This window comes from Hippichthys cyanospilos, chromosome 7 (genome assembly GCF_059441005.1).
Source record: "Hippichthys cyanospilos isolate Australia breed blue-spotted pipefish chromosome 7, RoL_Hcya_1.0, whole genome shotgun sequence".
NCBI classification, from domain to species: Eukaryota; Metazoa; Chordata; class Actinopteri; order Syngnathiformes; family Syngnathidae; genus Hippichthys; species Hippichthys cyanospilos.
The window spans coordinates 3,005,001-3,027,500 of NC_142375.1; the positions used below are offsets into that span (position 1 = coordinate 3,005,001).

The 22,500-nt window shown below is 40.9% G+C and overlaps 1 protein-coding gene across 5 annotated transcripts in view; it reads right to left on the minus strand.

The window, feature by feature from the left end:
- The window catches only part of usp34 (ubiquitin specific peptidase 34), a 90,931-nt gene that overhangs the window by 38,859 nt on the left and 29,572 nt on the right, over nucleotides 1-22,500 (minus strand). For all 5 annotated transcript variants that reach the window (XM_088418484.1, XM_088418483.1, XM_088418482.1 and 2 more), the window contains exons 29-39: nucleotides 20,978-21,196; nucleotides 17,395-17,523; nucleotides 17,202-17,321; nucleotides 13,404-13,487; nucleotides 13,107-13,193; nucleotides 12,828-13,028; nucleotides 12,172-12,254; nucleotides 7,339-7,379; nucleotides 6,903-7,027; nucleotides 5,026-5,178; nucleotides 2,925-3,029 (exon numbers count right to left, since the gene is read on the minus strand). In XM_088418484.1, coding sequence (XP_088274610.1) covers nucleotides 2,925-3,029; nucleotides 5,026-5,178; nucleotides 6,903-7,027; nucleotides 7,339-7,379; nucleotides 12,172-12,254; nucleotides 12,828-13,028; nucleotides 13,107-13,193; nucleotides 13,404-13,487; nucleotides 17,202-17,321; nucleotides 17,395-17,523; nucleotides 20,978-21,196 — 1,347 coding nt within the window. The remainder of the gene's footprint in view (nucleotides 1-2,924; nucleotides 3,030-5,025; nucleotides 5,179-6,902; nucleotides 7,028-7,338; nucleotides 7,380-12,171; nucleotides 12,255-12,827; nucleotides 13,029-13,106; nucleotides 13,194-13,403; nucleotides 13,488-17,201; nucleotides 17,322-17,394; nucleotides 17,524-20,977; nucleotides 21,197-22,500) is intronic.

Below are 22,500 nucleotides of genomic sequence, written 5' to 3' on the forward strand. Positions count from 1 at the left end.
AATGGTAAATGTAGCACCTGCAGCAACTCCTGCTGTCCGTAATGAAAAACTGTTTAAATCTTACACAATGTCCCTTTAAGGATAGTGTATGCACATTTTTAGTAATGCTAAAATGAAGCTTTAGTGTATGCACATTTTTAGTAATGCTAAAATGAAGCTTTTGTGGGCCATTTGTGGCCATTTAGGACCAATTTCTTGGAAAATGGCTTCATTTTGGATAACTTTTGTAACAGCTAGTGACCTCTGCTGGCGGAAACAAGCACTGCAGTTGATTTAGAAAAAACCCTTTCCTTTAAAGTGACAATATGTAAAAGTTACACCTTTTTTTTTAACCATTTTGTTTAACTTCATGTTACTATGACCTAGCTCTAAATGGTTTGTCAAATTAATGGTCCCATTTTGCGAAGTGGACAGCTTTTTAGATGTAGCGCACAAAGTGCACCTAACGATTATATTTTTCTTATCTTTATCTCTGAAAAACTGAAAGTAGCAGTAGTAGATCAGCAAGTAAACATTTTGCCGCAGACTTTTCTCCTCCTATCTCGCGGTGTTTTGGACACATTTTTGGGGAAAAAAACCCACCACTTTCAGGCTAGAAATCCATTCATTTCCGCTCATTTGTAATGTTTACAATATTACGATTTTTGTGTGTGTAATATATTACATTACCGCGGGACAGTAAAAAGTAATGCATTAATTACATTACTTTTGTAATGCATTACAGTAATTACATTACTTTTGTAATTCTTTACTCCCAACACTGGGTGAGAGTACCGTATTTTCCGTATTTATTATTTGAGTTATTATTATTATTACTTTGAGTATTACTATATTGTGATGGAAAAGTTTTAAAATATGTCATTAAATGAGGGTGCGCCTTATAATCCGGTGCGCCTTATATATGGAAAAAGTTTTAGAATATGTCATTAATTGGGGTTGCGCCTTATAATCCTTAAGCCTTATAGTGCGGAAAATATGGTAATATAAAAGTAATGCAATTATAGTAATATTGCATTAATGTAATATTGTAATGTAACGAATTACTTTGAAATGAAAGTAATAAATAATGCATTACAGTTTGAAAGTAACTTGTTCTGAAGTAACACTGAGGCGAATCAATGGAGGCAGCGCTCCTACGTGGTTGCGGTTTGTCAGGTGCGTCACCACCTTCTTCCGCCCCGTCATTGTCATCAGGCAAAATTTGGTTATAGAGAGCTTTGGCCTTTGTCCTGATCATTTTGGTGTCCATGCTTATTTTATTTTCCCTGCGATCAGCAATCCACAATTCCAATGCAGCTTCCATTTTCACAATTCTGCTATTGCGCGGAGTTACCTCGTGATTTGCGTCCCTATTTCGTATTAATAAAGCTGTTCTGCGGATGTTTTCTTCTTCTTTTTTTTATGCAACGCACCGTGGATTCATTCAATCCTTAATAGTGTGCTACATAGACATAACTTTTGCCCTTGCCAATCATATCAAAGTTGAACTTTTTGGAGGATGGTCATCAACTTCCTTCTGCTGTGTGCCCTGGAGGAAGCTTTCCCATGGGCACCACACTTAGGTGCCATTGTAAGGGCTTAACCACTTAATCAAAATCGTTGTCGCTCGAACAAAGAAGCTATCTGTGACACAATGCTAAACGGGTAGGTAGGAGTTAACAGCGCTAACGAAACAAGCCAGTCAATCTGCCAATCAGCACTCACTTTCCATCATCCACTTGTGTCCTCATTGGTAAGTCTTGCTCCAATGAAGGCATGCATTGTATATTAGTGCCCGTAGACAGTACAGTACTATGTTAAACTCATATCCTCGTTTGTCATGCACGAAAACCTACGTAAAGCCAAATGGCTGTATTTTTGCCCCCGGGGAAAAAACAAAACAAAACAAAACACGAAAGACCAAGGCAGAAATCAATGCGCGAAGTAGCAAGGGTTCACTATTACAATCGGCAGCAAAGAAGCATTAAGGAGGCCCACTTCAACTGCTTCTCAGTGCTTCGCACTAATGATGCCTTAGAATGGCACTGGAATAAGCCATTTGCAGGTAGCGTGTCAAGTGCTGACTCCTTTTTTTGTGTTCTCGCCGTGCGGCCTTGTCATACGTTCGTAATCACGGATTATATTCAGAATCTCAAAACAATTTTGGATTCCCGCGCAAAGCAGGAAATAATATCTAAAGATGGATAAACTAAAGACAGGGGAACTGAAAAGAAAAAACATGCACTGGTAGGAATGAGGCAATGGAAAGGCTTCAAATTGATTGTTGAAGATGCTACAGAAACCTGTGTCGCTTCACTGAATATAACCTGTTCCGTTTTCCCCACGGAATGGGGAAGCGGAGACCAACGTTAATTTACAATGTGTCTGAGCATTCACACAAACTCCCTGAGCAGGCTTAGGACCAAGGTGAGCAACTTCAGACATGCACACAGTGAGTCGCCGTGTGCATATCTGATGTCGCTTCTAAAGTGACCTAGCTCACATAACTCACATTGTGTCATAGTTGTGCAAACGGGAGTCATTAGCTTCCTTTGCAGTTGGTAAATTCAACACAATTTAAAGTGGTACTCACACGAAAATAATTCAAAGTCAACGCAATTTAGAGTCGTACTCATACAAATTGTTCAACACACGTGTGTTTTTGACAGCCATCTTCATAAAAAATACCCTCTCATACCTATATATATATATATATATATATATATATATATATATATATATATATATATATATATATAATATAACTCACTCCAGAAGAACCTCTAGCTAGGCAGGAAAAAAAAACACACTTTGAAGCTTGTTTGTAACAATTACATTGTCATTTCATTGTAAAAGCGAGGGGGAAGGATCGATTTTTCCATCCTTGCCAAGAGGAACAAAACAAACAAAAAGCAAAAGGATTTGCATGCATGAGTGTGTCCCACCTGACTGGCATCTTTAACATGGATGTTGTCGATGAGCTTGCACAGCAGCCAAAAGTATTCTTTGCAACCGCTCCTAAGGGGGGGCTCCTCCTCATAATCCTCCATCTGAACACCAGAGGCGTGTCATTTGAACAGTAACCGACTACTTAAGCCCGCTACACACATAAGGAATTACCGTATTTTTCAGAGTACAAAACGAGTCCCCCCCCCCCCCCATTTTCAATCCCCAAATTAGGGGTGTCGACTTATAACCACATAACTCAAACATACTGTATATAACAATAGTTCAAATGTGAAAGAAGTAACATGTCATTTGCAAGGCTTAAATGATTTGATCTATCTCTAGTATAACTGATTTAGTATGAATCCATTTAGAGCGTCTGCACAGAACATCGCAAAAATGCACTTTGGTCAAGCGCCACCTTATTGCCTCTTTGTTGTCAACAATGCGGCTGCGAGGAGGCCGCTTGACTTGACTGTCTCCTTCACCCCTTGGATGTGCGCTTGAAGAAGCCGTCATAGATGTCGGCAGGTGGCAACCTGCTCTGGTCTCACAACAGTTGTCACTTGGGCAAAGAACGTGCCAAGTAAGATGATCAGAAAATCATCTACGAAGACCTCCATTTCAAATAAATTGGACGGGTCCAAAGATGACTACGTGTGGAAGAGTAACGAGGATTTCCCCATCCAAAACAAGTCATTTTGTAAAAGATAAACTAAAAACCCAGAAGGTTGGGTCCATATGAACCAAATATTGAGTCCGTCTTTCTTCAACCCATAACCTTTTTCTTTTTTTACCCAGTATTTTGAGGCAGTGGTGCCAAGTAGCCTGACTACCGCTTAATGTAGTTAACTCTTTCAGTGTCCAAGCAATGTGGAAAAAGGCAACATCTAGAGTGTCGGCATATTTAGCATTTTCACTCATCTTTCAAGGCTGACACAATATTGTGTGCTTTGTCTATGTAAATGTGTGGTATAGTATGAAATATTGATTTTCATTCCTTAGAATTACAAGTATGTAATGTATGTGTAGCATGAAGGGCAACACTGCCATTCAATGGTCACAGTTATCACTACAGTGCTCGATTGCCTTAATACAATGGGCCCCCGGTTTACAAGATTAATCCGTTCCGCGGTTGGGATCGTAAGGTGAATTCGCCATTTGGCGGGCAATCTAAACGTTTGTTAATTAGCTAATGTGTGTAAAATCCCAGGTAAAAACATAAAAATTGTAGATACATATTAAAAATTGGTATCAAAATAGTATACTAATCCAAATGTATGTTAATTAGCTAATGTGTATAAAATCCGAGGTAAAAACATAAAAATTGTATATGCATATTCAAAATTGGTATCAAAATACTATACTAAGTGTTACGTACATATAATATACATGTATACATTTAGAAAACATAAATAAAAAATTATAGGAAGCTAGCTTAGTTCGCTTTGTATTTCTTGATTATCTCCAGCTTCCGTTTCCATATAAATCATCTTCTTCTCTCTTTAACGTCACTAGCAATCTTGGGACCCATGGCTAACCAATGAAAGGTTGAATTAAGCAGTACAATGGACAATAAATACCACATTGAAAGCACTGTAAAAACGAGATCAAGCCTTTAAGCAGCCATCTTTGTGACCTCATGAGTCGACAAATAGCAGACCAGCATCTTCATGACCCCGTGATGCCGACCAATAGTAGGCCAGTATCTTAGGAAGTTGTGACGCCGACCAATAGCAGACCAGCATTGTAGTGAAGTAAGTGGTGACGCATGTATTGAAGTATGAGCGCACACTTACCGCCATGTCAGATGTGTTGCACACACTGACTGCCATGTTGGATGTGTCGTAAGGTGAAAGAAATGCGTAAAGAGGGGACAAAAAAAATGTTGCGGTCCACGCCGTAAGTTGAAAAAAAAAAACGTAAGGCAGGGACGTCGTAAACTGTATTACAAAAGCACTAGTCAAAGGGTGTCAGCTACCCTCCATAAAAAAACGTATTTGACAAGAATTTTATTATTTACTATTTTTATTACTACATTAAAAGGCACTGAAAGAGTTAGGTGTCTGCATGTGAACGTATGTATTTCAGGCAGCATACCCTGAGAGGCTTGACAGCTTGGGCGTCAGGCAGAAACTTGAGCAGCGTGGAGGCAGCGAGCAGCAGGAAAGATCTGTTGATGGACTCTCCACCCTCCAGACCAGACAGGGACAGCTTGTAGAGGCCATTGCATGCTTCATGACGCACCGCCGACTGGAAGAAAATCAAATGTAAACAGAGGAAACTTTGCTGTAGGAAGTGTGCCTGGATGCTAAAGATTAAAAAACAAAGGGGGGGGGGGGGGGGGGTAATTTGGAGGGGAAGAAGACAAAAAACAAACAAACAAACAAAAAAAAAACACTTCCTCGGAGAGGAAGAGTCTGACATTTGGGATTTTGAACAGGTGGAAAAACTGTGAAGGGCGACATCCATATATATATATATATATATATATATATATATATATATATATATATATATGCTTTTATTTTGTCGTGGAACACTGAAAAGCTTTGGAAATTTTAGATTTTTAGATGAACTTTGTAACTTGCGTAAAATGTGTGGCAAGCAGGTAAAGCAGAAAAAAAACACAGTGGAGCCCCGTGTTACAGCATCCCTGGCTTACGTTTTTTTTATGTTGTGATGTGGAATACTGAGTTTTTTTCGTCCCCTCTTAACGATCTAAAACTAAAATGCTGGTCTGCTATTGGTCAGCGTCTCCTCACAGAGATGCTGGTCTGCTATTGGTCGGCCTCACTCGTTTTAAAATGGCGGAACGGTAAACCTTTGTTCTATCGCGAGTGGTTACAAAATCATATTTATAGTGCATTTTATTGCTTAATTCAAACTTGAAAGGGCTAGCCATGGTTCCCAAGATTGCTAGTGACGTTAAAGAGAGAAGTAAGAAGATGATCTATATGGTAACGAAGCTGGAGAGAATCAAAAATACGAAGCTACCCTTACTAGGGAATATAGGCATGACAAGCGTCACTCAAAGGTAAATAAATCCTTTATATATTTTTTTATTTATGATGTTTTCTGATTGTATACATGTATGTTATATATACATAGCACTTACTATACTATTTTGGTACCAAGTTTTAATATGTATGTACAATTTTGACGTTTTTACCTGGGGTTCTAAATGCATTAGCTATTTAACATAGGTTTGGATTGCCCGCCATTCGGTGAATTCGTTTTACGAGCCCAAACGCAGAACAGATTAATCTCGTAACACGGGGGCCACTGTATATATTTTTAATGGGCTCCTACCATGAAAAGTTAAAAGATACATTCCTGAGCATTCCTTGCGTATTCTACACTCACACCAGCCCCGCCCAAGCAGATAAATATGAACTGAAGAACTGTTATGACGACAGAAGAACTTCGTACCTCCCCTACACCGCCCTTGTACCGCCCGTGCAAGAATAAACACACTCCAACCGCTTTTTGTTTCGTTTTGGTTACAAGGTTCAGGAGGTGAGATTTTGCACCATTCCTTGATTGACAATCAGGACAGGCTTTCAAATGGACGGTGCAGAAAAGGCACAAAGTATTCCTTATTCAATTCTTGGTTTGATTTGTAACAGCCGCCAGAAAGCTGCTGTGCTACACGGGCCCATTTGAGCACAACTTTTTTCATCAAAACAGCTGTACATTAACCCCTGAGGAAAATTTTGACCCAACTCTGTCTTTTTGATGTGTGATATCAAAGGAAAAGCATACAAAAAACAAAACAAACAATCAAAAAAAAAACACTTACGTACAGGTGTTAAAAAGTGATGTTGAGTTTAAGTGTGTAGCAAACACGACCCCTTCAGTTTTTTTTTTTTAAATCAGGAAATTTTGCCGTTGGATATTTGGCAAAAAGACAGACGGGCCCATTCAGTCCGGAGCAAGCACAAGGTTAGCAGAGTGTGGCAACTCTGCGCTCTCACCTCGGGCACCAGCAGGGTGAGTTTCCTGAGCCAATCATGTAAACACTCGCTGTCGGCGAGGCTGGACTTGACGGACGACGAGCAGTGAGCCCAGCTCACCAACAGCCACATGGAGTAGTGGGTCACTGGACAGACACACACAACATCATCACTTTTACAAAAAACAACTAAGATCTCTACAAAGTCTTTTCAACCATCTACTATGGGCTTCAACTATAAGTGCAGATAATTAAACAATATCTACCATTATTAGCCAGTGCTACATGAAGAAAAAAACAAAAACAAAAAACAAAACACAAAAATCTGCCAAACGTCTACTACCTCCTTTGCTACAAATGCCTCTCACCAAACAACTACCAATGCCATCTACAGGCACGGAGAAAATATCTACCAGCACAGCTCTAATCATTGAACAAATTGTTGCAGCAACGCTCACCTTCATGTCGAGACCGATGATCCGACTGGGCCTTCAGAACTCTGTGGAACAGCAGCAAAAACAGCAACATCACCATCTGTTACATCATGCCAGCTTCGTTCATTCGGACCAGCCGATGCATTTGTTTCAGACCAAGTACAAGTACAGTGATTCCTTGCTACTTTCACACTGCTGCAGTAGGGCTGCACGATTAATTGAATTTTGATCGTGATCATGATACTGGCTGCCACGATTAATTAAGATGGTAATTGGCGATATTAACATTTAAAAAGTCGCCTACCAGTACATGTAAAATCAAGCACATTCAGTCATCCTACCACCAGGGGAAAAACGCAAGGTTAAGACATCGTTAAGCTTAAGAAATAGCAAGTGAACAAATCCTGCAACAACGTTCTCAGCTTGGTTTATGCTTGACGTGCTCTGCACATTCGACGCGGCTCCACGCGTCAAAATTAGGTCTTTTCGGCAAACACGCCCCTTAAGCGCAGTGTCCGCCCTGGCCAGATTTTCCGCAACGCATACCTTCTGGAATTTCTTTACCGAGTGGAAGCGCCGGGCAGAAAACATGTCGGGATGAACTATTGCTTATTGGTATTCGCCGATGAATACCATAAACAACTCCTGGCGAACATGCACACAGAGGTGATTAAGAAAAAAAAAAAAGTTTGGAAGAATTTCAATCGTTTCAATCTACTAGCGTTGTTTGTATGCTGTAGACTCCATTATCAGCTGACTGCACGGGAAAAACCTAGAATAAAGTACTGCAAAACGCATGCCAGTGAGATTCCACGCGTATTCTTTCACACGTCGCGAGTGGGACGCGATGACAACGCTGAAGTTGGTTTCACTGCTGCCCTCTGGAGATATCAGGTTTCAATTGCACCTTAAAAGCCTTTAGATGACAATGTTTACCACATGTTTGCATGCCAAAAGCCCCTACTGCCTTAGCCCCTAGTATACCGTACCAGCTGTCAATTGAGACCCATTTTGGAAAATCCAATTGGAAAAAACGTCAAATAAATTAGATTTGAAATGACCAAAAAAGACATTTTGACTGCTAAGTCCATACTCACGTTGAGTGACTGTGGTATTTTTGTATTGTTTTTTTTTTTCCTTGCAAAATACTTCAAGGCTGTTGTAGATGTTCATACAGGTCTGTTGAAGTATATGCATGGTTCTAGGTAGGTTCTAGGTTACTATATGAACTACATTTTCACAATTTAGGTGATTGGTATAATGACTCGTGTAACTATTTCTGTAATGTGTTGCTTGTGGCATACAATAATTGTAATTCTGCCATACAATCAACAATCAGGCTGGACAAGCAGGCAATGTACAGTATTACAATTGGTGGTGAAGACGCATAAGGAAAGTCAACTTTAACTGCTTCTCAGGCCGCCTGTTGGGGGCACTAATGATACCAAAGCTTGGCAGTAGAATAAGCAATTTACAGGCCTTGACATACATTCGTAATGACGGATTGTATTCACAATCTGAAATAATTTTCAAGTTTGGATTTCTGTGCAATTTAAGAAATAAAATCGATAGCTACACTAAGAGACTTGCTTCAGACCACAGATGGAAAAAAAAAACCAAAAAACGCTTGTTTAACATGGACTGGTACACAAATTCTGCCTATCCTGCCTTTGTTTTTTATCAAGTCGTGACAGTGTCTGATCACACTAAAACCTTTTGGCATGTTAAGGATTGACTTGGCTTTGGACAAGGTTTCTGATTTTCCCCAAATTGGGCTTTTTGAGTTTTTCCTTCCCCTTCTGGGAGCTTTGACAGGGGATGCTATTGTGTACCTTAGACCAAAAAGATGTCCCTGTATGACTTCTTTTTTCGAAAGAAGTCTCGACATGACCTCTTTTCATCTGTGAAGCCCTTTGAGACTTCGGTAATTCAGGGCTATACAAATAAAATTTAGATTGATTGATTGACTGATTTGGACAAACAACGAAGACTTCACATCAGCTTCCACAACAATGCTAAGGTAATGGAGACCCAAATGCATTTAAAAGATCTCAATAATGCCACCTGTTTCCCCTCGCCAAACAGAAGCTAGCATTCCGTGGCAACTATGAAAGTACGGGCACTACCAATCATGGAAACTATGTTAAGCTTTTACATGCTGCTTTTGCTGAGAAGGATGAAAGGGTAGCTAACTATTTGAAAACATCCAACTTACTTTCTGGCTTGTCATATTGAATACAGAACGATTTAATCGAAGCAGTAGCGGACGTCAATAGATGCGGACGTCATTTCATTAAATGTGCTTTTTTGTGTGCTACTTGCTTGCTCAATGAACGCATATATGAGATTTTAAACAAACTGTAAACTGCTGCCAAAGAAATGTGTGAATACCCTGCTTGGGAGGGCTCATGATGTTTTTTTGTAAATCTGATTTATGACGTCAGTGCCTCCCCCAGCCAAGAAGCTCACTGCACACCACTGGTTTCGTCAATATGATGAACCATTTAATTCAGGGGCTTCCAAACTTTTTGCAAAGTGGGCCATATTTGGTGTGTCAAAAATGTAGGGGGGCCAACCTTGGCAGACATATATAACAGGAATTAATTTAAATACATTTCAGTGACCCGTTCTGTGTTTAACATTTGCTTTTTATTTTCATTTCAGCTGTCTTAAGCATGTGTTTTGGTTAATTTGAATAACAAAAATGAATTGACATTAAATATTGAAATTGAATATTCACTTAACTTCACATTTTTTAACACTTCAAATATTTTTTTACTAACAGTTGAACAAAAGTAATTGTACACTTGGGTGCAAATTATATTTGAAACATAAAAAAATATCTCACCATGGCAGTTTAATATTTATAGAATTTTTAAACATAATAGAGAAATGAACAAATAATCATCATATCAACAAGTGCAGGGCTCATTTAAAATATGAAATTAGTAACTATAAATGTTGATTAGATTTTTAAATTAACTCAAAAAAAAAAGTTTTCAGACTTATCGTAAATGAAAAATGACTTGTCCGCATGAGTGTGATGGGTGAAACTGAGATCTGGAGTGCAGGACAAAGGCCAGGTGTGGCTCTATGGCAGTAGTATGGATGCACAAGAGGTCTTGTAAGTGAGAGTCCGCTAGCCGTGTCCTCACACGGCTCTTATTTAAGCTCATAACCGAGAATGTCTTCTCACACAAATACGTCGACCCGAAAAAGCTTAGTATTTTCTTAACAAATGCTCGAATCTCTCGGAAACTTGTCCTTATCCAGCTGTCAGTAAAAGTTGGCGATATAAAGCTGCTGGTGCTGACCGCAGCTCACTGCGTCACACTGCAGCTCAGCTTTCCTCCTTTTGTTGATTGTCGCCATTTTAGAAAATTAGGGGCTCACACAGTCAATTACTCATATACTAATTTGCTGTTCTTAATTGAGCCTATAGATAGCAGCATTTAGCACACGCAGTTAACAGCGCTGCTGCCCAATGTATTCATTCTGCATGCGGGCCAGACATTATTGATTTTATGACAGAGGCTGCGGGCCGGATGGAAATTGACCACGGGCCGCATTTGGCCCCCGGGCCGGACTTTGGAAATGTCTGACTTAATTGAAAACTTAATTGTGTTTGATTAGCGCTGAATGCTGCGTTAAGAAGTTTCGAGTGTTATCCTGTTTGCCATGTAGTGGATTAAGTTGTGTGTGTGTGTGTATGTATGTTAATATGTGTGATTCTTTCCCTGTATTATTACAGACCACAATTAAATTATTAATTAATTAATTAAATAAACGTGCTGGATGGAATAACCATCAGTGTTCTTTAACTGGAGCACATACATCAATCGCTTACCACATTAAAAAGAACTAGCTGGAGATATAATAATCATACCTCTCCGTTTATGATCATCTCTGTAGTATTATTAGTAGTATTAGTAATAAAAAAGATGATTTTTTTTGGCCCAGCCCACTTGGGAATAGATTTTCCTCCGCACGGCTCGCAAGCTCAAACAAGTTTGACACCCGTCATCTACGTGCAATTCAAAGTAAGGAATGGAAATCAATCTTTCACATGATACCACTCATATTTACATCAGCACACAATATTCTGTTGGCCTTGGAAGGTGAGTGACAATGCTAAAATTACTGGCCCTCTAGAGGTTTCCTTTTCCAATACCGCTTGGCACTGAAAGAGTTAAAAACCTTCAGATGGTTTAACACATGTCCGCATAACAAAAGCCTCTGCTTTTCTCACCCGAATACATTATTTACTAATGGAGTTGAGTTTCACACCCGATTCCTAAAAAATACCGTGCTAGCTGTCAATTGAGACCCACTTAGTAAAATCCGATTTGGAATCCGAAAAATTTGGAATACATTTGGTTATAAATGACCGAAAATGACATTTTGACTGCTAATTGACTTCCTTAAAAGTAAATAATGTGCTTGGTTCTAAATAGGCTTCATTTTTAATCATTGGTTTGCACTCAGCAAGTAAGTTAGCTGTGTTGCGCTGTGTGCCAATTTTTTTGCCATGTCTTGGGTCAATTTGTTTTAAATATTTACTTTATTTATTTTAGTTTTTTATTATTATTTGTAAGTATCAAGCCTTGTTTATATACTGCTTGTTTAAAAAAAAAGGCAACAAATCGACATGTTTGACCAAACACAATGAATAATCGTGATTTTAATTTTGACCAAAATAATCGTGATTATTATTTTGGACATAATCCTGCAGCCCTACCTGGTGAGTTTATTACTTCAATGAAGCCCCTATCCCACAGAGATGCAAACATTTGCCACCTGCAGTACCGGAGTGGAATAGGCCACTGCAGCGCGGCGTTAGCGGCAGTATTTGCCCACCTGTGTGCCAGGTTGTCGTAGGTGTAGGCCACACTGATGAGTCGTTCAATCAGGTTGCTTCCTTGGACCAGACTGAGAAAGACCTGAAAGCACAAGGAGTCGAGCTAGAGAAAAATGTGCACTCCTATGGCTCAAAAGCATCTCTGTCATGGCCAAAGCAAAAGAACAATTTGACATTCACAAGGAAGACACAGCTTCATGAAGCAATCTTGCAAATATTGGAAACTTGCACTGTGTATTAGTAAAAATAGGAAGATTAACTATGAGAATGCAGTTACGTTTATTATGTGTCTTATTGAACATGACCTGACCAAATTAATACGGTCGCTGTGTGTTTTTACGAGCAGAAAACTTCCAGGCTCATTTGCGTAATTGTGGCAATACGCTACCCTTGTGTAATGATGAGATCTTGCAGATTTACGTTTATTATGTGTCTTATTGAACATGACCTGACAAAATTAATACGGTCGCTGTGTGTTTTTACAAGCAGAAAACTTCCAGGTGCATTTGCATAATTGTGGCAATAGGCTACCCTTGCGTAATGATGAAATCTTGCATTTGATTGAAACTGATAGATTATGTATTATTTGTAATACGTCATATTACAAGAAAAGAGCCATTAGTCCATGTGAATATGTATGCGGTATTGTAGCCACCTCTGTGAGTCTGGGGATGTGTAGACTTTTGCCGTGCTCCACAGCGGACTTGCGTGACTTCCCGGGCCAGGCCCGCCTGCGTTGGCCGTCAGCCAGGCCGGACCAGGAGAAGACATCGTGGTAGGCCAGGTCCAGGTCGGCCGGGTCCACGGCAAATTGGCAGATGAGCTTCAGCAGGCAGGCCAGGCAGTCCAGCAGCCACTGCGCGCACCGGGCAGAAAGTTCAACTGTGCGATAGGCTTACAAGACGGGAGAAGAGACTTCCTGTTGGCAGCTCACCACAGTCCAGGACTCCTGGTCTTTGGGCTCCAATATAGCGGAGTTGAAGATCTCCAGGAGTAGCTGCAGACCTCCAGATGAGACAAACTGGAAGAACACAGGGAAGAAGGAATGCGGTAGAATGAAAAAAAGAGAAAGAAAATGAAAGAAGTGTAGAAAAGGAATAAGGTGGAGCAAGGCAGAAGGACCGAAGAATGAAGTGGGTGGAAAAAAAAAAAAAAGAAATTATAAAGATGGGAAGCAAAAGAGGTATGCATGCATGTATGTGACGTGTTGCGTGGACTTCCAAATGTGTACCTTGCAGCTCCATGAGTTTTTGCTGTTCTCAATCTGGTCCTCGCTCGAGTCATCAGAGTCGGGGTACAAGTCGCTGTAGCTGCCCTAAACATGTACAGGTTAAGGGAGTGTTAGAGTATTGAATTCGGCAAACATCAAGAGTGAAAGCACCCTGTCCAACCACTCTGTGTAACGTGATGTAAAAAAGCTAGAAAAAAGATTTAAAAAAACAAAAAACAAAAGAACACAGGCAAAAATAGACGAAGGAGCAGAGTGAGAAATATGAGAAAAAAACAAGTACAAGAGAGGAAGACAGATTAAAAAAGGCAGAAAAAGACAGTGAGAAAGGGAACAAGAAATAGTGAGACAAAAACTACAAGGAGAAATACTGTGATGACAAAAGACAATGAAAAACAAAGTGACAGTGTTAAAAACATAGCAAGTGAAAGAAACATGTTAGGAACAAGAGAAAAAGTGAGCAGAGAGAAAAAGAAAGTGAATGTTAAACGCATCACTAAGATGCTGGTCTGCTATTGGTCAGCGTCACAGTATCACTAAGATGGTGTCACTAAGATGCCGACGTGCCAAAGACTTGATCCTAGTATGAGTGCTTACAATATCGTATTAATGTGCATTAATGCGCTTAATTCAAACTTTAATTGGTTAGCCATGAATCCCAAGATTGCTAGTGATGTTACAAGGAGAAGTAAAAAGATGATTAGTATGGACACAAAGCTGGAGATAATCAAGAAATACAAAGAAGGGTAGGCTAGGCTAGGCTACCCTCGCTAGGGAATAGATAGTATTCACATAATGTCACAGACCCGTCCGGTGGCCATATTGTGGGGCAAAAAACACTTGCCGGGTTCAGTGAGCAAAACACAAAAGCTGAGGAGATCGCGCGAATGGAACTTGACAATGGTAAACTCCTGCACCAATCATGATTGCAACAATAGGGCGAACAACAAAGGAAGCGTCTTCGTAATACCTGTTGTCAGACAGCACAAATGCGAAGGCACAAAGAAACTCAGTGAGCAGAGAAGAAACACATAGATTGCGAGGATAAATCGAAAGGATTTCCAACCGATAAAATACAGAAAAGTGAGTTCTGACCATTTTGTTGAAGGTGAATATTATAGTAAGATTGCTGAAAATACGTTTAGCAGAGTTGAAGATCTCCATGAATAGCTGCAGACTTCCAGATGAGACAAAATGGAAGGCGAAATCTGCATATCGCTCACCGATGTAAAACTTCCAATGTAAACATCAATTGTATTTTCACTAAACCTTTAAAGCATTAAAAATACATAGAGATGATACCTAGGAATGACAGCTATTTTGCAAACAAATCCATGTACGTTTCGTTGTTTGGTGTGTATGTTCGCACATGTATGACACGTTCTCATGCATATTTCGCCATACAAATTCAACATCTTATAATTACTACTGCCACTAGATCTGCATCTTGACTTTTAATTTAAGTGTGCAGGGAGTGTTGTCGTGATACCCTGTCAGGCTTAATTTAGCAATGATTGGACTTTGATCATTGACTGAGAGATGCCGGACATCTTTCACACATCCACACACAAAATAGTTGTAGGACTCCAGTGATTTGTAAGCTTTCATGTCTTTTAATGAGTATGCACTTACAATGTCCACGAAATAATTGACGATATCGGGATAAGTCTCCGCTTTGTACGGATCGATTCCATTTAGTAATCAAAGTCTCAACTTATATCGCTCCAGGGACTGTTGATCTAAACCTTCCGCATACGTTCTCTTAACGTTAGAGGTAGGTGAGTATGACATTTTCAATAACTGACCATGTAAACAATTATAAGGTTGCACCATAAAACGCCGCCTAGTCGCAAAATTGTGATGTCAGTAAATACTATCTATATGGCTATTACAGGCTCGTCACGTCACTCAAAGGTAAATAAATCCTTTACATATTTTTTATTTATGATGTTAGTTAATTGTATCAGTGGCGGTCCGTGACAGACTCTCAAATGCGCACACGTACGCATTAATGGGCTACACAGACTATTTTCAGGAACTTTTAAACGTCAATACACCCGCATCAGCCATTAAAACTTGTACTACACGTGATGCTGTCAAACTTAAAAAATAATAATTTAAAATAAATGCCCACGAAATTTTATGAAGTCCAAAATACAAATCGCAGTTTAAAATAACGTCATTTTATTTCTTTACAAAGAATATGAACGAAATAAAAATAACACAAACATATTAAAAATTAAACAATAAATAAAGAAAAGGCTTGCACTCACCAAAACCAACGGTGGTCACAATCAATCAGTCTTTTCAATATCTCCTAATTTTTCTTCACTTTTTCATTATGGAGATCACTTTCTCTTTGCACTGCAGCGTATCCACTCGAGTATTCCCTAAAGTTTTTTTTAAAATCATCGTAACGCATTGAGGAGCTCTCTTTACCTTTGAACTGAGATGTATAATAGTGTATATCCACTCGGGTGTCCCAATACGTTTTTCAAAGCACCGTAGCGCATGTGTCCAGCAATGCTTTGGTGTCTCGTTGCTGCCTTGGTTAAACAATTGGAGGTAAAAAAAATGGAGATAAATGAAGTCTTAGCTAGCTAGGCAACATAAGTGTCATAGCTTTCACTCTTCTTTGCTACTTAATATAACAATACTCCGGACAACGACGTAGTGTTAACTCTTTATTAACATAGCAAGTCATAACTAAAAGCGGTACAATGCAACCTGGAGCTGGGGTTACGCATCATGCATTGCGTGACAAAACTACGGAGAGCATTACTGCTCTACATTCCAAAAAGTCTGTCTTAAGTTCAAGTTAAATTAACTAACGTTATTTCTTGTGTCAGACAACAATATTCATTTGGAAGCATTTCACACTTGAAATGTTTTATGATTAAAAGTAATGTTAATATTTTATTATTAATAGTGATGTTATACTTGCTACATTTTGGATAGCATTAAGAATTTAAAATAAATTTGAAGTTTTTGTTTTAAAGTTTTTTATATAACTGTATACCATGATTTTATCAAGATTTTCCTTCATGCGGCCTGCAAGCTTAAACGAGTTTGACACTCATGCTCTGGATGGTGCAGTGGTTCTCATAAGGTCTACCTTTGGGAGGAAAAACATTTTTTCCCTATCATCAAGTTGTGGGCCTTATGCATACTGTATATTTACTTTGACATTTGTTATTTGTGTAGTTGGTTGTTGCTCACGTCTTGTAAATGCAATTTAAATCCTTGGATTTAATTTGTACTTTTTATTGCGCAATTTATGGGACCCCAAACATTTCTGTTGGGACCCAGAGTTTTTTAGTATCGCGAGTCCCAGGGATCCAACACTTTTCAGAGGTAAAATGAGCAATGGAGATGAGTATTAAAACAAACAAAAAAAGGGAGCTAGAAATAGATGGTGCGAAAAAAACTACAAGGAGAAATAGAGTGAGGGGGAATAAAAAACAAAAAACAAAGTGACAGAATGTAAAAAATAGAGCAAGTGAAAGAAATATGTTAATGAACAATCTAAAAAGGTGAGCAAAGAGAGAGAGAAAAAAGAAAGTGAAAAAGTGTTTAGAAAAAATAGAAAAGCTCCAGAAAAGTGTGAGAAGGATTTGAAAAAAAAAAGAAAAAAAAAAGTACAAAAGCAGAGTGACTGTAAGAGGAACAAAGTGATGAAAACAAGACAAATACACAAGAGGGAGAACCAGAAAAAAAACTGTGAGCTAGAGACAGTGAAACCACAGAAAAAGAGTGAGTAAGAAAGCTTTTCAGCCTGACAAGAAGCGCGCCGCGTCTGACCGTGGACTCCCTGTGGATGCGCCTGTTGGGCTTTCCCAGCGCCTCGATGATCTCCAGCGCGTAGAGCAGCTTGTGGGCACTTTTGATTCTTAGCAACTCCTTCCAGCACGGCCCTTCATCCTGCAAATGGCACTTGGTGTTAATGCTCATGTGTGCGTGCTGGGCGCTGAGGCTAACAGCAGCGGTTGCCCACCGTGACGTCGTCCGAGATGTTCTGGAAGGCCTGCAGCATCTTGGGACACGTGGGCAGCAGCATGAGAAGTTCCCAAACGCGACGAGAAAGGTTCTCGGCGTGCAGGTGCAGCTCCTCGCAGCGCGCCATCTGCAAAACAAAAGAAGACAAAAAAATGCAGTCTTTTTCTTTTGAAGAGAATTAGGACCTGTTTTGGTTTGATTGGAAGGCCGACTAACCCTCACAAGCTTTTTTTTTCTTGAAGATTGAAAGCCCCTAGTACAGGGGTTAGCAAACGTTAACATTTCAAATAGCCATTTTTACCCGGTTTCCACAGATGCGACAACAATGGGAGTCGCAAATACTTTATAACAGGGGTAGGGAACCCCGGTTCCTCGAGAGCCATATCCCGCCTGTTTTTGATGTGTCTCACTTTTGATACACCTGGTTGAAATGATCGGGATCGTTATCAGGCTTCCAAAGGGCTTGCTGATGAGCTGATGATTTGAACCAGGTATGAAAGGCAAGGAAGACGTCAAAAATAGGCAGGATATGGCTCTCGAGGAACCGGGGTTCCCTACCCCTGTTATAAAGTATTTTAGTATTTCACGGACACTCCTTGGACGTCCAACTACTGCAGTACACATGTTTACTTACACCTTAAATTATTTAACCTTATACAGTAAATGTAAGTTTAAGTTGCTGTGGTCTCATGGAGAACCGTGTCATGTAAGCGAAGCCAGAAAGTCTAATTAAAGCGAACGCTGTAGAAAACATTAAAAAAAATTAAATAAAATCATAGTTTACACTGGAAATTTCAATTTATTACATAAGAAATCTCAGTGAGAGATTTCCAGAGGTGAAGCCACTTTCCACAATCGCATGTCATATAGAAGGGCCAAGCTCCCTCCTTAAATCACATTTTGAGTGACCTGCAAGACACACGATTGGCTGCCGGCGCTAATATGATCACTTTATGTACCCCAAGCAAGGCAAAGCTGGTGTAAACTGTAATTTTTATCATGTTTTCTACAGCATTCACTTTAATTAGACTTCCAGGTGCCGCTACGGCTGAGACTACAACAAAATGGATGGGGAGGGATGACAGCAATTACTGTATGAAGTTTAATTATTTAACATTTAATGTATGTACTCCAGTGTTATTTGTCTGACATACAGTATGTATAGTATGAAGACTTCTCAAATTAAAAACATTCAAAAAATGTTTATCAAAAAAAAAAAATCCTGGGGGGGTCAGCCCCAATTAATCGCAAAAAAAGAGGGAGCACTTATATATAAACGGTATACTCACTCACTCATGTTTGCCTTTTCATTTTCCCTGTCTTTAGTTTATTCTTAACTTCTTGCTGCTCCAAATCAGATTTTTATTTTATTTTTTTTAAACAGCACAGCATTGAACTTTCAACGGTGAACTTGCATTTGGCTTCGTGGACCTGTGGCGCCCGGACGAAGCGGTGGCTCCGGCTACGGGTGTGAGCGGCCGGTAGCCTTTAGAGCTGGGGCGGAGGTGAACCATGAGGGAAGGAAGCCATAAGGCACGCTAGGGTGAAGTGATTGGGCTGCTGCCACCGGTGCCTGTTGTATGACCACAGCTAAGACTTCAAAGGCTAAGGGGGCAGTCGGCAATCCAGATTGCTAAAGCAGCATCCATATGAAGGATCGTTTTATTACGAGCCAGAACAACTCGCGTTGCTGAACTGCCAAAGGTGATGGCAGCCGTCTTCAAATGTTCGCCTCATCCTTAATGTGGGGAACGGTGGATTCGTTCACTCCCAAATGACGGGCCAGGGCCGCGTAACTTTTCCCTTCGCGAAGTATCACCTTTTCAGTATTTGTCATCATTTTTTGTTGGCGTTTAGGGTCAGTACACGGGAGCAGCACGCTTGAGAGCTAATGCAAAAGTTCAATACGTAGTGAAAAAAAAAAAAATCCTTGAAGTTGGGAATCTGCGTATATCCGCATCATGGAGAAAAAAACTGTGATGTGGCGAATCCGCGATAGTAGCGAGGCCTCACTGTTCCGGACTATAAGCCGCTACTTTTTTACCACAATTTGAACCCTGCGGCTTGTAGACCATTGCAGCATATCTGCAGTTTTTTACTCGCCACCATAGGGCAATCCACCGGTAAACAAAGGAAGACAGGGCTATCAAAGTACAGTATTTTATTTGGGATTGAACTGTTATTTTAATCACCACTTGGAAGCACTCTCCACTAACAAACACAAAGGTGAGATCACACAATCAATGTACAGGTGGTAATTGTGTATTTGAGTCTAATTGCCATTCAGCATCACCCTCGTCATGGAAAACAAAAAAAGAAAAGCATATGACGCCGCTTTTAAGTTAAAAGCAATAGAAGAGGCCATCAACAAAGGAAATAGAGCTTCTGCACGAAACTCTGGCATCAACGAGTCAATGGTGCGAGTGTTGGAGGCAGCAGTTAGAAGAACTTAGCCAATGTAAGAGAACGAAAAAAGCCAAACACCAAAGCAGATGACCCAAACTAGAAAACATTCTTGAAGATTGGATAAAAACACAAAGAGCACACAGCCTCGGAGTTTCCACTGTGCAGATTTGGTTGAAAGCAAAAGCAACAGCAGCTGAAAAGCAGATTGAAGATTTCAGAGATGGACCATCGTGGTGTTTCAGATTTTTTAAATGAAAAGGCTTGTCCAGGGCTTGAATCAACTGTTACACTGTAAACAACTGGCCATGCGCGAACGCATTTCACTTGTGTACTGAGCTGTACGGCGACAGGACGAAAGCTGCCGCCAATAGTGATTTTTAAGCGTACAACTATGCCAAAAGATAAACTCCCAAAAGGAATTGTTGTGAAAGTTAACAAGAAAGAGTGGATGGAAAAGAGCCAGATGAAGGAATGGCTAATGGAATGCTACGGCAAGATATCAGGTGGACTTTTTTCACAGAAAAAGAGCATTGCTCATCCGGGCTCATGTAACTGATTCAGTAAAGGCAGCCATTAAGAAGACAAACACAATACAAGCTGTAATTCCTGGAGGCACAACAAAATATTTGCAGCTGCTGGACATAAGTGTGAATCGTGAACTCCAGTCCTCGAGGGCTGCAAACCTGCATGTTTTCCATACTGCTCTCTTAAACCCACCTGATTACAATAATTAGGATCATTTTCAAGTTCCTGCAGAGCTTGCTGATGAGCTAATAATTTGATTCAGGTGAGTTAATGACATAAGCATCAAAAACATGCAGGATTGCGGCCCTCAAGGACTGGAGTTTTGAGACCTATGCATTCGCTATTATTCGCTTTACGAGCCCAACCGCAGAACGGATTAATATCGTAACACAGGGGCCACTGTATATATTTTTAATGGGCTGCTACCATGAAAAGTTAAAAGATACATTCCTGAGCATTCCTTGCGTATTCTACACCCACACCAGCCCAGCCCAAGCAGATAAATATGAACTGAAGAACTGTTATGACAGAAGAATTTCGTATGTATTTTAACCAGAAACTTGGAAGTCGAATCGACACTTGTGTTTGACACCTGTGCTTTAGACAGTATATGTGCAAAACTGTATAGCGAGTATAGAGGCAGGACCGACCTCAGCACTCCGGCGGAGCTCATCAGTGGCGTCGGGGCTGGGCGCCTTGAAGCAGGCCAGCATCTCCAGCAGGTCGAAGAGCGTGGTGAGATGTGGCTCCTGCAGCAGCAGCAGCATGGGGATGTGCTCCTTGTGGGGAGGGGGCAGGCACGACGCTGGCAGCTGCACGCCTTCGCCTTTGCGCTCCCGCCGAGGTGCTCCCAGAGACACAAAGACCATCTGACAGGGAGGAAACAGAGTGGATTACAATTTGAAAATACAAACACTATTGTCTTTTCATAATAAGGGGTGTGTGAGCCGTGCTTAGTCTCGAACCTCCTAAAGCCCCCGACAACTTAGCACCTTAGATCACTCGAACACGCAAATCGCTCCACCACAATAAGGTGACGACGGTGAGAATCACCTAGGCCTGGAGGTGGGGCTCGGCAAGCGCCTGGTAGCCGGGCCCTCACCCATGGGGCCCGGCCGGGCAAAGCCTGAAGAGACAACGTGGGTTTCTCGAGAGGGGTTGAACTCTTTTCAACTCTGGATTTGCCCGTGACGAGAGGCGCAGAGCAGGGAGTGGGCATACTTATTGCCCCCCAGCTCTGCAGCTGTAAAATGGAGTTTACGCCGGCTGATGAGAGTGTAGCCTCCCTCCGTCTTCAGGTGGGGGGATAGGTACTGACTGTTGTTTTTGCCTATGCACCAAACAGCAACCCAGAGTACCCACCCTTTTTGGAGTCCTTGGAGGGTGTGCTGGAGAGCGCAACCTCTGGGGACACCCTCGTTCTGCTTGGGGATTTCAATGCTCACGTGGTCAACGACAGTGTGACCTGGAGGGGCATGATTGGGAAGAACAGCCCCTCGATCTGAACCAAATGGTGTTTTCTTATTGGACTTCTGTGCTCGTCATGGGATTGTTCATAACAAAAACCATGTTCAAGCATAAGGGTGTCTATATGTGCACTTGGAACCAAGACACTCTAGGCCACAGTTTGACGATCGACTTTGTGGTCAAATCATCGGATTTGCAGGCGCATGTTTTAGACACTTGGGTGAGGGGTGGAGCTGTCGACTGATCACGACCTAGTGGTGTGTTGGCTCACCTGGCAAACTCAAAAGTATCGTGAGGGTCTGCTGGGAACGTCTGGCAGAATCGTTGTCTGAAGGAGTTTTAACTACCACCTCCAGCAGAGTTTCTCCCACATCCCGGGAAAGGCGGAGGACATTGAGTCCAAGTGGACCATGTTCCGCGCCTCCATTGTCGAGGTGGCTAATCGAAGTTGTGGCCATAAAGTGGTCGGTGCCTGTCGTGGCGGCAATCTCCAAACCCGCTGGAGAGGGATGCCATCAAGCTGAAGAAGGAGTCCTATCGGCCCTTTGGACTCCAAAGGGAGCTGACGGGTACTGGCTGGCCAATTGGACTGCAGCTTTGGCGGTTCTCAAGCCAAAAACTCTGGTGTGGGAGGAATTCTGTGAGGCCATGGAAAACGACTTGCCTTAACTTGAAGTTATTCAGGGGTGCGGAAAGAACAGGAAGA